This window comes from Liolophura sinensis, chromosome 1, assembly GCF_032854445.1.
Source record: "Liolophura sinensis isolate JHLJ2023 chromosome 1, CUHK_Ljap_v2, whole genome shotgun sequence".
NCBI classification, from domain to species: domain Eukaryota; kingdom Metazoa; phylum Mollusca; class Polyplacophora; order Chitonida; family Chitonidae; genus Liolophura; species Liolophura sinensis.
Window position 1 is genome coordinate 59,325,447 of NC_088295.1, and position 14,450 is coordinate 59,339,896.

The 14,450-nt window shown below is 38.4% G+C and overlaps 1 protein-coding gene across 1 annotated transcript; it reads right to left on the minus strand.

The window, feature by feature from the left end:
• Positions 1-6,561: 6,561 nt before the first annotated feature.
• Positions 6,562-12,698, minus strand: LOC135462727 (glutathione S-transferase 3-like). Its single transcript, XM_064739954.1, has 5 exons — positions 12,494-12,698; positions 10,743-10,794; positions 9,935-10,067; positions 9,053-9,108; positions 6,562-6,881 (listed from the first exon to the last, which is right to left on the minus strand). Exons 1-5 carry the CDS (start codon positions 12,575-12,577, stop codon positions 6,697-6,699), a joined length of 510 nt encoding a protein of 169 aa, XP_064596024.1. The 5' UTR covers positions 12,578-12,698; the 3' UTR covers positions 6,562-6,696.
• Between the last annotated feature and the right edge of the window lie 1,752 nt (positions 12,699-14,450).

Genomic DNA, 14,450 nt, shown 5'->3' on the forward strand with positions numbered 1-14,450 from the left:
ACTAGTAGATTTGCCATGACCTGCAGTAGATTTGCTACTACCTGCAGTCGATTTGTTACTACCTGCAGTCGATTTGCCACTACCTGTGGACGTCATCTTGGTATTACCCGTGGATGTCGATTTGCCACTATATGTGGACGTCGGTTTAACATTATCTGTGGACGTCGGTTTGCCATTACCTGTGGACATCGGCTTGCCATTACCTGTGGACATCGGCTTGCCAATATCATAATTACCCTTACCAGGGTAAGTACCTTCCATAGATCTTCTGTTCATCGCGTATGCCGCGGCTGCCACAATTATTCCACATATCAAGGTAGGCAGAAACGTGAACAGTGCCGAATTCATTGTCGATCAGCCAACGCGAAATCTTTCCTTGAGATCTTTGTTTTAGGATGTCGATCTTAGGATCAGTTACACCTGTATACGCCCCTTATATTCCCATATATCACCGGAAATTAGGTGTGTAGATAACAATGATCAGATCAACTGGCATGCGCACGCAAAATATATGCAAAGTTATCTGAGTTCAAGGCTGTGCTATCACAATTTGACAAAAGTATTACATTGTCTATATTACCAATAAGCAGGGTTGATACCTCGGTACAGAAACCCAGTTTACCACAAGGGGAAACTGTCATGATATGATCGAAATGCATGGTTAAACCCTGCGCAAATAAAAACCAAAGGCAACCACTGTGCGCAAGTCCAGAAGCACAGGATATAGTGTCCGACTATAATTTCTCTGCTTAGAGAACTGAAATGTACATCCCAATCACTAGTTCACCTTGAGTTATGCATGTCCCGGTAGACTTGATATGTAGCCGATGTGTCATATATAGGATCCTTAATGTACTGTGGATCTGCATTAGCATCATGTATAGTTCACACCTAGTATTCAAACGAACGCAATGTTTTCAAGAAGATTATGTGCTGCTTGGCCTATATAGATTTAGATTATATAGGCTCACCGTAAAGTTTCATTTTCACTTTCAGAGTCAAACATTACATGTCTTGAACTAAAACATTGCTAACCTAGCTGCCAAATCCAAACCCTCAGCAACGAAACAAAAATTATATCAAGTATAGAAACTAATTTAAATTCACAATGTTAGATGTTGCCTTCGACAGACCGGCTGACAGGCAGAGCGACTTAGCGTAGAGACAAAGCAGAGCCGGGCTATGTTTACACGTCATTCAGTGACTACGATTCAGCAGACTTAGACGTCCGATGTGTTGAGAATACAGTTCTGGCTGACTTAACTGCGGCTTTACGCCAGGATGTTTGTCATAATAAGGCGTACATACAGTATGTACCTGGTGAGGAGTGATGGTACAAGCTGCATGCTCGTAGTTCATTCATTTACTGTGTTCGGAACGATCACATCTACATACACTACAGTTTGTGGTTCAGTTCGGTCGTCCCATATTTCGATGTTCTAAGTAATTTTTGTTTGAATACACGTATAAATCAAGAAAATGTTAGAAATCACTGTGACTATGTCACTGTATACCGAAACCATAGTTAGTTCCAAATCATTGAGCTTCCAAATCATTGCATCGGTAAAAAATAAATACCTCTTGATAGTTAATTGTATTTCCCTGCATTATTAAAAACACAAGCCACCGTTAAATAAAATGCTCATTATCCAGTTCGTTGTGATTACAAATAAAGTCTTCATGATATTTTCTATTTATTTTTTTCACAATCAACAAACTGCAAATAAAGGCTGAGGTTCTACGGTGGACTTTCCAGACCATACCGAATAAGCTTAGCAGTGATGTCACTGATTCTTTTTGGCTGCTAAGCTGCCACTAGAATAGCAAGATTTCAAACTGTAACATGAATATATATGCATGTGTAGCGTTACACCTATACCGGTATTTAATGTGGAAATATAAGAGAGTCACTTTAGTTGTGAATAAGAATTTGTGACGTCACCGTCCTTCAGTTAGTTACCCCCAAAGAGTCCTGGCAGAACTTCAATATGTTTTGCACTGTGGAAATTGGGATGTACGTGAAATGACTTTGCTCACTTTATTTAAATGTGGTCTCTCCCTTTTATTAAGTCTATAACAATTCAACTGTTAAAATGACCATTTAACTATGACCAAAAATGCAAGCTGGAACGTTTCACACATTAAATATAGTAACAATACATTCGCCAAGCGCTATATAACTGGGTTGACTGACAGGTTGTTCAGTACATGACTGTTCAACGGGACTTAGCAACGTTCTTTATTGCATGTAGGTCAAAGCAAACTAAAATACACGTGAAAAGAATTCTCGAGTAACAGATAATAAGACGTAAAAGGTTCTACTTCAATCAATGACACCCCACCCAGTCACATTTTACTGACACTGGGCCAACCAGTTCTAAAGAGGTTCCCTGTTCCAACCTCTCAATGCTGAGCGCCAAGCGAGGCAGCAACAAGGACCAGTTTTATCGTCCGGCTTGCTCTGGTGTAATTAAGAATATTTATGTAGATGACAATACAGTCACTGAGATTTTTGTACATACAATATGACAATATACAGTCACTGAGATTTTCGTTCATACAATATGACAATATACAGTCACTGAGATTTTCGTACATACAATATGACAATATACAGTCACTGAGATTTTCGTTCATACAATATGACAATATACAGTCACTGAGATTTTTGTACATACAATATGACAACATACAGTATTGTTTTGTACATGCAATATCTACGTGTGTCACATATTTAAGGCCATTTAACTTACAGGCCATTAAAAGCAATTAAATTCCTCTCCATCTGTCATCAAAATGCCATCATCAGCAGTAATATAACGTATCATTAATGTTTTCACATGAAACCGTCATATCTTACGTCCAATGTCAACTTGGAATCACACTGGAGAATTGGTTTGAAAGGTAAACATGAACTCTTCAACATAATTATTCAGTTATTTGACCGGTGTCCACATGCAGCACTGTTGAAATCACTTATAAGACGGCATAGGAGGAAAACGGACAGAGTCCGAAGAAAACCATCAAGCTTAAGCAGGTATCTGACAAACTTTCTGACATGAAATAGCAACAGAATAAGATGAAGCTAGATGTTTAGACACTTTAACCTCACAAGAAGTTTATTTCCACTCAGTACACAGCTTTTAATTTTGCAACAGCTCTAAGTACTCTCGAGTAAATGCTCACTACTGTGAATCATCTTTCCAACGTTAATCACAATTCCAATATGGCTGACAAGGAACAATGGGGCACCATTGTTCATGAAGTAATGATTTGCGCTCTGCTGACATATCGTCCTGTGGTCACATGACAACATCACTATGCTCACCAACCTATCAAAACACACCGTGTACTCGGCGCCAGTGCTGACGTCATCACTAATCCTGGACTCCGGAACAATTTGTCTCATCAATGGTTTTAAGAAATATCCAACGAAGAAACAAAGTACTCCACATAGTTCAAACCCCCACTGTGAAAACAGTATGTGCTAGAGGACCGCCTCTTTTCGTCTTCACGAATGTCTTGTAACACCTCAACGAGATCTCGCTTTTCAACGTCAATTTTCTTTAAGAAATGATAGCAGGACTGACATGTGAGCACATATAATTATTATCTACCTGACATGCTGTGAATATCTCGTCCTAAAGCGTGATTTCCAACTACACTCAAAAAATTTATCTGTTAATTTTAACATAATGTCTTTTATCTGAGTGATACTGGAATGTATTCTCTTATTACAGCAGATTTTTCTGATAGATAAAACCCACATATTCTGTTAATTCAACATAAAGATATTAGGTTGAATATAACTGAATGTTGTGTTATAATAACGGAATACATTCTAACATCACGCAGACAACAGACTTTGTGTTAAAATTAACAGATTAATTTTTTTAGTGTATTTCCTTGATACCGCACGTGTACATATTCTTGACCACTAACAACTCTTTCGTAATAAGTTGGAACTTACAGATACGATTATATGTACTGTACATTAGCATATGGACAGGATTCCGCAATCAGTCACACCTTTTGTAGTCCTTTTTCGTGTATCACGTATATGAAGTCAACTTAACGTGCGTCATACACCGTGGAAAACAGGGCTGGCTGTTTTCTTCTTCTTCTGGTTCTTGGTGTCTTTTCAAAGTGTTTTTTTTTTGTTTTAAACTAGGCTGTGAGTCTCTGCAAAAACTTACATAAAAAATCCTATTCACACACCACATGGTTATTTTTAACCAGCTATGTGTATATTCGTGTAATATCCTGTATCCTACGCCGGCAAGTTGGGCAAGTTGCGTTCAGTCGAAGGCACTGATTTGCGCACTGCTGACACATCGTCGCATGACCACATGGTAACAGCACTATGTTCACCTGCCGATCAAAACACACAGTGCACTCGGGGCTAACCCCACCATAACCCGTGGCACAACGGCCCTCGTTCTCACCCATCCGCGACTCTGGGGAAAATTGTCTCATCGGTCGGTAGAAATATCCAGCCAGGAAGCAAAGTAGTCCATATATCACAAGAAACAGAAGCTTACAAACTGCCCATAGTATATTCCACATTGCGAGGCCGACCCAGGCTAAATCCTTTGACGAGCTTATTTCACACGCTTATGTTATGAGAGTATACCGTTCGCATCTGCAAGTACATGTACACTCACATGTAGGCCTACATGTAGCTCTGTCACACATTTGCTCTTGAACTGACGGACTACTTTTTCATGTGAGAAATACATATTACCTTTATACCACCGGAACTGAGTTAACAAAGTAGAGCAGCGTGCGTAGTAGGCGTCACGGTTAGTTTAAGTCCCCTCTTTACTCAACCGCTATTTATGTATCAGGACTATGATCTGACAATGTAGTATGAACACAGGATAGGAACGGAAGGAAGGTGGTGAAGGAATGTGTACAGCGTACTACCTACAGGCCTAAGCCTAGGTTATACGCATGACCCGATCAGTTTCATTTTCATTCCCGGATATGACCCTATTTCCCCGAACTAGTCTACTGAGTAAACCACAGTTCTGACTGAGTATGAAGAAAGACCAGGTGTTGCATTACAAGGTATACGTGGTATAAAAGAAAGTTGCATGAAACGTCATGTTCTGTTTTCAGATCAAGGGAATTTTGTGACCTCGCTGTGCGCACAGCTTTCGGTCAGATCGAGGTTTGGTTGGGCTTGTGTTGTTTTGGCAGCCGTCTTGGAGACATTTGCTTCACGTTTAGTGGCCCTAACTTTCAAGCCCATAACGTAGGCCTAACTTACAAGCCCATAACGTAGGCCTAACTTACAAGCCCATAACGCAGGCCTAACTTACAAGCCCATAACGTAAGCTTAACTTTCAAGCTCATAACGTAGGCCTAACTTTCAAGTCCATAACGTAGGCCTAACTTACAAGCCCACAGCCTCAATATCAGGCTCTTTCAGTGAATACATTTGGATAAAGCAGATTAATAACGACCAATCTGTGTTTCAGTGTATAAGTCACCTTAAATTATTTCTCTATGAACCATGTGTAACATGATGTTTTAAACAAAAACCGGACAGGTAATTTGCAGAATAAGGTGCCGACGACGCTCCTGTAGCCCTTTGCCCAATCTAAAATTCTGAATACCGCCCCCTCCCCCCCAGTATAGCGTGCATATCTGTAAGTCACATGTGAGAAATGATCGTCAGTGACTTGAAAAAAGGTAGGTAGTTTTCCCCGGGCAGTCCGGTTTCCTCCACCCATAATACTGACCGCCGGTGAGTAATTCTTATGAGGGACAGGTCGTTAAACAACAATCAAACAATTAAAGAAAGAAACACATTCAAATCATGGCTCCCACAGCCACTGAACTTAATGCTTTTATGCACTGACACGTCTTTAGTAGCCTGTAAAACAAAACAAACTTCCATAAAACCCATGGAACTTCAATACTTCATTTCTACGCGGCGCCTGTCAAAACTCCACCTCGCCGGGTAGGTCGACCGATCACTTATATTGAACAAACTTTTGTATAATTCACAGAATAAACACTAAAAAAATTAAAGACTGAGTGATGCTAGAATGTTTATTTATTTATTTATTTATTTATTTGACTGGTGTATTACGCCGTACTCAAGAATATTATGGTGCAAGGGGAAACCCACGATCATCCGCAGGTTGTTGCCGGACCTTCCCACGAACGGCCGGAGAGGAAGCCAGCATGAGCTGGACTTGTTTTCTGTTAGGATAACACAATGTTCTGTCATATTCAACATGATGTTCTGTTAGTCTAATATAATTTTTATGCTGAATTAATAGAGTATGTGTGTTATATTTAAAAGAATAATCTGCTGCAATGGCAGCAGATTCTAGCATCACTCAGACATCAGACATTCTAGACATCAGACTTTCTGTTAAATTTAACAGATTATTTTTTCTTAGAGTAGCCACAATTTATCATATTTACACTCAGAGAAAATGTCAATGGTTCAAAACTCCCCCCGTTTGTTCTTCTTGAGCACGGCTATCAACAGCAAACAAATAATTGTATCTTCTAATTCAAAGATATATGAAACAGAGGTCTGTATAATAACAGTATTTGCCTTTATTTATTTTTTCCAGACGGAAAACCACAATGTTCGACACGAAAAATTATTTACTTCGATTGAGAGAAAAGGTGATGAGATATGTAAATTTCCACAGAATGCATCTTTCTGATTGGCTACCAAGCCAGGACTCTTTTGACATCTGCTACATATCGCTCGTCATTGGCTCGCTTTCTCTGAGGTCCCTTCAGAAAAGCTGAGATGTTTGGTAACGAACTGACAGTCTTGTAAAATTGCTGTAAGCACACGTGAAAACATTTTATACCATTGTTTTTACGGGCGGAGTTAATGTGTAAATGCTCTGAAATACCAAACCGTGATTACAATTGTTGACAATACAAATTTCTGCTATATTACGGTGTTGCAATTCGCAAAAGAAGAATACTTTTCATATTTCACTGAAATAACTCTTTCTTCACCTTGTAACTTTGTGATTAGGAAATTTGTGTTTTTCTTTTCTTTTTTTTTTAACGCAAACGAAATGAAAAATTCTTTTCTACAATTTAACGTCAACCGGTATGCGGTATGTGTTTTTGTAAGCAGAAAGTCACTCAGATTAATATGTGAAGGAAACTGGAGAGAAAACATTTATACATAGCACACTGTAGTTTATGTCTAGTTTATACAAGATTTGAAAGACAACAAAAATGAGGCAAACGTTATTGGAAAGACCACTGAAAACTACATCTAGAACTTTTTGGTTTGTTTTTGAGTGTTTTTTTTTTTTTCAGGATGGAAAGTATGCTGTCAAATCCTGCATTCTAAGGTTGGCATAATCGATAACTTAATCGGTCATTCCAAGTTTTTGTTCATCCAGAGTACCGCATTTAAGTTAACAATTGCAAACTTCACAAGACACTTTCATTCAACGTTATCAAGATAGATATAGTTTTTAGTTGTCCTTCCGATGATTAATATTTTTGTTTTCTTTCTCCTTAACATAACACTTGCTATAAAGTTGCCTGTTTTATTGGTTGGGTCTTCAACTAAGCGCTTATATCGCTTTTCATTTTCTGACATTGTCACCCCGAGCTGACCCCAACTTGGAAACGATTAATGCCTTGGACCAAATTTTAAAAGTCTATAAAATGTGTGTCTTATAGCGCAAGAAGTTCAAATTCCGAACAGATTTGCCTGAATTATTGTTACATATCACGCTTTCCGAATTTAAACAATAATTTCCCAAAACATGTGTTTGAACCTCATTTCCAACCTGCTTAAATAAAAGAAAGCTAAAATATGAATTAATTTCATCACACAGACAACTCAAAACTATGCGTAAAAATACTTTCATTTATTTTTTCAGATTTTTTTTGTAAGAGTGTTGAAAAGCATTCAAATATTTGAATACTGTGGTGGGCTTTTTGAGCCATACTGCCGGTATTTAGGAACTCTGATGTCACATCACCTTTTTTCCTGATGTTCACCAGAAGGAAGGAAATTTGGGGAACATTATTTCAGTAATCTATTATTCATGAGTAAAAAGTGTTATTCCGACATTCAGCGTCGTGATTAGAGTTGGAAAAACTTCTGTGACGTTAGAGTTCCTAAATCCTGATAGTATGGTCCATGAAGCCCACCTCAGAAATAAAATGTTTCAACACATTTACTCACTTCACAAAAATCTAAAAATACTAATAAAAGTATATTTATGTACAGTTTTAAGTGGTCTGTTTAATGATGAATACTTCGATTTTTAGAGGTTTTTTCCTTTAAGTGAAATCCATCATCCATGCATATATGTATTTGATAGTCTTCTTGATGACTGACAAGTTACTGTAAAGAACAGAGACCAGACAAGTTACCTGCAAGTTTGGATAATCCTTGAGGGCATCAGCTCCAATAAACTCGATGGTATTAGAAGTGGCCTCCAGCAATCCCACATCGCCATAGACAGACTAGAGCCGACCAGGTACCCAGTTCCATTCTTCTGCAAAGCCTATACAGGAATATAGCTTTCTTTTAGTATGATTGGTTGCGTCTAGCTGTCAGAGCCGCCAGTGGCGTGGCTTAATCCATAAACATCTAAAACTATATGCCTGGATTAGGTACACTCGCGCATGAATACAATTTTCTTGCTCAACTATTGCATGTGACGAGGTTTAAGAAATAAAATATAACACATCGCTGAAGTACACACACAAGAGCGCCAAAAGACATTTTGCTTTGGTAATTTTACCTTTCTTATATTTATCAGAAATAGTGAATTGTTATTTGGTTTGATGAAACTATGTGTCTAGATTTCGTGTACAGAGTATTGTGTTGACTAGATGAAAAAAACTTACAGCTTGCAAAACATATATGGCTATATATATACTGGGAATATTAACACACAGCAATATTTTAACGGAAAAAAAGAACTTCAATCAATAAAGTTTTATGCAAATATGGGTTACCTTCTCAAATGCGGGAAGATATCGTGGCAAGACCTTCTCTTTGACATTGCCCAGCACTACGTCTCTCTCCCGGAACCCCAGGGGGAGGTAGTTGTCGTTGAAATCCTTTGCCCTTCGAAAAATTTGTCAACCCTGTCAAGAACATATGTATTTAGCATTTCTTCCTTAGATTTTTGTTTTCATGTGAAATGGAAACTTTGGATAAAGAAATAATGATTCTTTATCCAGTCATTGTTGCTCATTATAGTATATTAAATGTTGAAGAGTTGAACTTTTAGAACAAAACGCCACAGAAGAGGCCTACGCCATAGGGCCAGACTGTACATGTTAACACCGGTGGGTGTATACAATTGTTAATATCATCGATGATTTTCATTCCTTGAAATACCTATTTTATAGGTACTGGAAGGTCAGTCAAGAAACTGAAGTCATGTGTTGTAGATAATTTTCAATATTCCATATACCCGCTCATGCAATCAATTGCTCCACCAAGGAACGTCACCACAACGCCGTATAATGCCGCAACGCGCAACTCAGGTATGCTGGAATGACGTCAACAACATTTTGAAGCACAGCGTCATTTGTGGCGGCTATACGTCGGCGATGGGTGACGCTATGAGTGCTAGCCAAAGGTGGACGTGACAGAAATCTTTAAGATGCTACGAAAATTTACAATAGCCGTTTTATTGCACAGCAATTTTTTTCCCTTTTCATTTTAACATTTTTAGAAAGACTAACTCGATCCTTATAATTTAACCCTGCTTTTTAAGACGCAGTTGTGGCAGCGGTATTTCTCTTTACTGAACATTGTGAAGGTGAGTTCGATGGTGCGACTTCAGTTGTGTGAAGCGCCCGTCGGCTGAATCGAGAATAGCGCTCTAGAAAGCCAACAGCTTATCGCTTTATACATCAGTCGACCACCGTTCACTTTGCTGTATACTCATCTGTATGTACTCACACAGCAGCCTCCTTATCATCTTTGCCGTATAGACCTCCTCTCCTGGCTATGTACCGTACAATAGCTCCAGTCTGTACAAGCCTCAGACCATCGATGTCCAACAACGGTAACTGGTTGAAGTCGAGTAGACCATCTGCAATGCCATATATATATATATATATATATATATATATATATATATATATATATATATATATATTATCTACCACGAAACATGCATGTTGCGATATAGGATATACTTGAATAATTCTATTGATATACCCATAATATTGCATTAGTGTCTAATGTCTTGCTGCGGCTTTAAGTCGGAAGACTAAAACTTGTCCGTATATAGTGTAATTCATCAGATGTCTCAGTATTATTGATAAATTGTTGTATCTAATTAAAAATAGGGTGAGATAAAGGAGCTATACCGGAGATTTTAGCTAAAAAATTCACATTCCATTGCTTAATCAAAACAAGCTCTCTGTATTTACCAAGAATATTATAAATCATTTCGTTTCATTAAATATCACACTCGCATATGTACTATAATGTTAGTTAGTTTACCAAGATGTTTGGAACTTTATTACCGATTTTAAGGGTGACACGTGCACCAACAAGGCTGATATTTTGTGACAGGTAATTATTAGGGCTATTTTAATATAACAGCAAAAATTCGTTTGTGTTTGCGGTGATCTATATTTTGCCGAAAATGTACAATATAATCTCTTTGATATGGTTGTAGCTCATTTATTTTCAAAATCCTCTACTTTTTTACAGCATACATAGGTAAATATTCTTTGATCCGAAATCAACATAACTATACCTGTGATAAGTTTGACCATCTCCTCCCGCTTTGTCAGGAACACTTCATTAAACTGGAACAGAGGTGATGACAGGCACACTTAAGTTATACAATACATTCTATAACCCCACAAACCAATAGCCATATGTAATATTCTTTCACACAAATTTCCTGTTTGCTTTCGGCTATCTCACAGCACAATTAAGGAACCCATACCAGATATTTATTTATTAACTGATTTACATGTATTAATTTGTTTGGTGTATCAAAAATTTACACGGTACAGAAACAATGGTATCGGTGGTAAACGGCCACATTATCTCAGCTATAACAAACGCCGACGAAGGAGCGAGAGCTGGATTCGAACACGCGATCTCATTGTCGAAAGGCCTGACATCTGTTCGCAGCGTCTGAGCCAGCAAGGTGCGTCACATATTTCTTCACAGAACAGGCCTAGGTCACAAATTATCTGTTCATGTTGCAGAACTAATATACGTGACATTCCAACATTTCTTCTTCGTTCTTTGCATGTACACATTCCTAGATTTTTTTTTCTACCATTATCATCAGACTAGCATTATCATCAGATTAGCATTATCATCAGGTAATTTACTAAACTCCACCTAGAACACTCAAAAAAATTAATCTGTTAATTTTAACAGAAAATCTTATTACTCAGAGAACAGATTTTCTGTTAAAATTAACATATTAATTCTGTGAGTGTGTATATACCCCTCTGATGTGTTATCTCATGTCAGCGTAGCTCGGTTTATGTAGGTCAGTTTTACGTACGGATTTTCTGAATGCACGCATACAGGCCTGATAATAGGGCTTATGGTTGTATGTAAATATAGCTTTGGTGAGATCAAATATAGTACGAACGAAACGAACGAAAATATGCAGGCTGTTGCATAGATGTAGTACCAACAGCTAGGTTATAGTCTATACTACCGATAACCCACGTGCAACACAGCTATAGCTGAATTAATATATAAATTCAAAGCGAACCCCAATCTATATAGGTCTAGGTTACCAGTGCTATATATAGGACTATATCGGCTACACACAGCCGCCTTAGTTTCGATCGTCTAATGAAAGGATTGAAAATACAGTACAGTTACCGGGCCAACTCAATAAACGTACATCTAGTTTATAATTGATCACATATATAGGCCCTGCGCAAGAACATTTAATTAGAATTGTTAGAAATAAAAAATTTTCCCACCTACTAGTACACAGGACTACATGTATCGAAAAATATGTTTGCGGTATGGGCCCCTGCACATGCACATTTTTCTTGCTGCCAGTAAGGATGATACCCGATGTTGTTGGAGATCGCGAACTAGTTTAAATGAAGATATCCTACATCAAAATTCACCCCCACAGCTAACAGGTTTAGGTCGACTTGGCGCTTTTCAGTCTGAGGAAGGATCGCGAATATATAAAGTATATTTAACAAGAATAAGAAGTATATTTCTTCTTCACATATAGGCCTACAGACATATCACGAACTAATCGTTCTCGTCTTCTGAGACAAGTTGTGTGCTTCAGTACCTCACTTCTCATCCATGGTGGGAAAACGAATCAGAAGCAGCAAATAGCTGTTGTTTGAAAATTATGTGAAATTCTCTGCGCCTGCGCAAACTGAAGCGCATAGATCGTACTTGTACAAATCTTGGCATAAGCTCTACGCGTTTATGATAGACCCTAGGCTACCTCCCAATTCTTGCTCGCACGTGCATGTTCAATTTTTAACTGTACTTGCTCATTACCTTGATGCCCGCAGCTGAAAGCATAAATCGGATGATTTCTCCTTTTCCTCTACCGTCAAAATAATGCAGAGTGACTTGCGACATCTTGTAGTTTAATATCCGCTGCACACTGGATCAAGGAGATGATAGGATGCGAAATGATGCCGTTCCACAAGACGGGTGAAATGACGCCGGTGAAATGAGACGAGCAGCCTGACAAACTGCACTCCGTGATAATACCACGGCACGCGTCTCTGCAACTGGCTGACGTCACATCTCATATGCGGATAAAATAGTCATTTCACCTTGGATAAAACTTGATGCCTGTCCGTGGTGTAGTCTTCTCCCGATGACTAGACTTGAACTTTGTACTTCGGTCAGGCATGCTATATGGGGTTTCAATGACTATATCTTAGATTGTGTATTAACACATAAGACTGGAGCCCGTTTACTTCGTAGTACGGCAATGTTAGATAGAGTCTATGATATGGGCGTTCCAGTTCAAGCTGGTTCCCGACTGGTTCACTCAGGTAATATACGCGTTCACCAGATCAGTACAACAAAGCGGAAACCACTTAGTAAAAGGTAGGCCTAGGTCACACTGATGACCAATATATCGCATGACAGTGCAGATAATAAACCTATTGCATGGGTAAAGTCTGCTTACTTGCTACATACCAAAATATGTCAGCATGATTAGACATACCAAATATGAATGGCTAGCGAAACACTCTATACCGTAAGAATCAGCAAAATGTAGGCCTACAATGCCCTCTTCTCTATGCATTATATGTATTTTTATTAAACATGTTTAATCCGCCTGAGCTCGCTGATCTCAGTTTGCACAACATCCTCAAACATGTTCACAGCCAGGTACCGGGTACCCAAGGGGTACTTACAACATTTGAACCTCTCAGGCCGTTTCAAATTGGATGATCCAAAGCAGATAGTTATAATATACTGATGATTGCGGGGTTTGAACCGAAATAACTGTATTTAAATAGAAAAACATCACATGCTATTTGGCCTTTAATTGGTTTTTCTCTCTCTTTTTTTTTTTGTTTTTTTTTTCTCTCCACCCTTGAAGGTTGAAGTTTTCAATAACGCGTCGTTCATCCATGATCTATATATACACAGATAGCTTGCCATTCACATTATTTGGTAGGCCTATATAGCTATGTATATAGGACAATGGTACTCTGTATGTAAGCCAAGGTTATTATAATAAGTGTTGCACACTCACAATGACATTCAGGGAATCAACATTACAACAGGGTATATACAGGTTTAAGGTTAATGCACGTATTTATTTATTTACTTGGTTCGTGTTTAACTCAAGAATTTTTCACTTTCACGACGACGATCTGAAGGTTTATGGGTGGAGGAAACCGAACTCCCTGGAATAAAACAAAGTCTGGCACCTGTATGAAAAAACTGATGGTATAAAGCAGCGAGAGCTGGATTTGAACACGCGACCCAGAATAAACTTTACGATTCAAGGATGGTCCCTTCAGGCTATTTATACTTACACTTAAATGCGCATCATGAACAATATCCAAACATACGGGTGAAGTTATAGGAAACAACTCTGTCGTGGGAAACCGACACGTCTCACATAAAACAGTTTACAAGAGAGATTTTTTTCACAAATAGGCATGCGTCGCTGATTATTTTTGTGGCCACTTATGTCATATAACATATAGCTCTTTCGAGAAATAAAATTATAGAAAAACACTGGGTGGAGTAGTCTTCTTCCAAAGGAATGCGTGCGATTGTTTCACATCGATCGTTTCCAGCATTTTGTACATATGACATGCATCTTTAACGCACTTAACGTGGAAACGCGATAAATCTATGATAGTACGACGCCACATTCCAACCATATGGAATGGGTCAATTTTCTGTTAACATTTCACGTGACATTTCCAATGTTAGCCTCACTTATACCTCCACCCCTGCAATGGCAATGACCCGAATA

Excerpts from the sequence above, each read along its gene's own strand:
- LOC135462727 (XM_064739954.1), bottom strand. The coding sequence starts at position 12,577 with ATGTCGCAAGTCACTCTGCATTATTTTGACGGTAGAGGAAAAGGAGAA. Across the intron at positions 10,068-10,742 it reads GATGGTCAAACTTATCACAG|ATGGTCTACTCGACTTCAAC; the intron begins GTATAGTTATGT and ends ATGGCATTGCAG. Across the intron at positions 9,109-9,934 it reads GATGATAAGGAGGCTGCTGT|GGTTGACAAATTTTTCGAAG; the intron begins GTGAGTACATAC and ends TGTTCTTGACAG.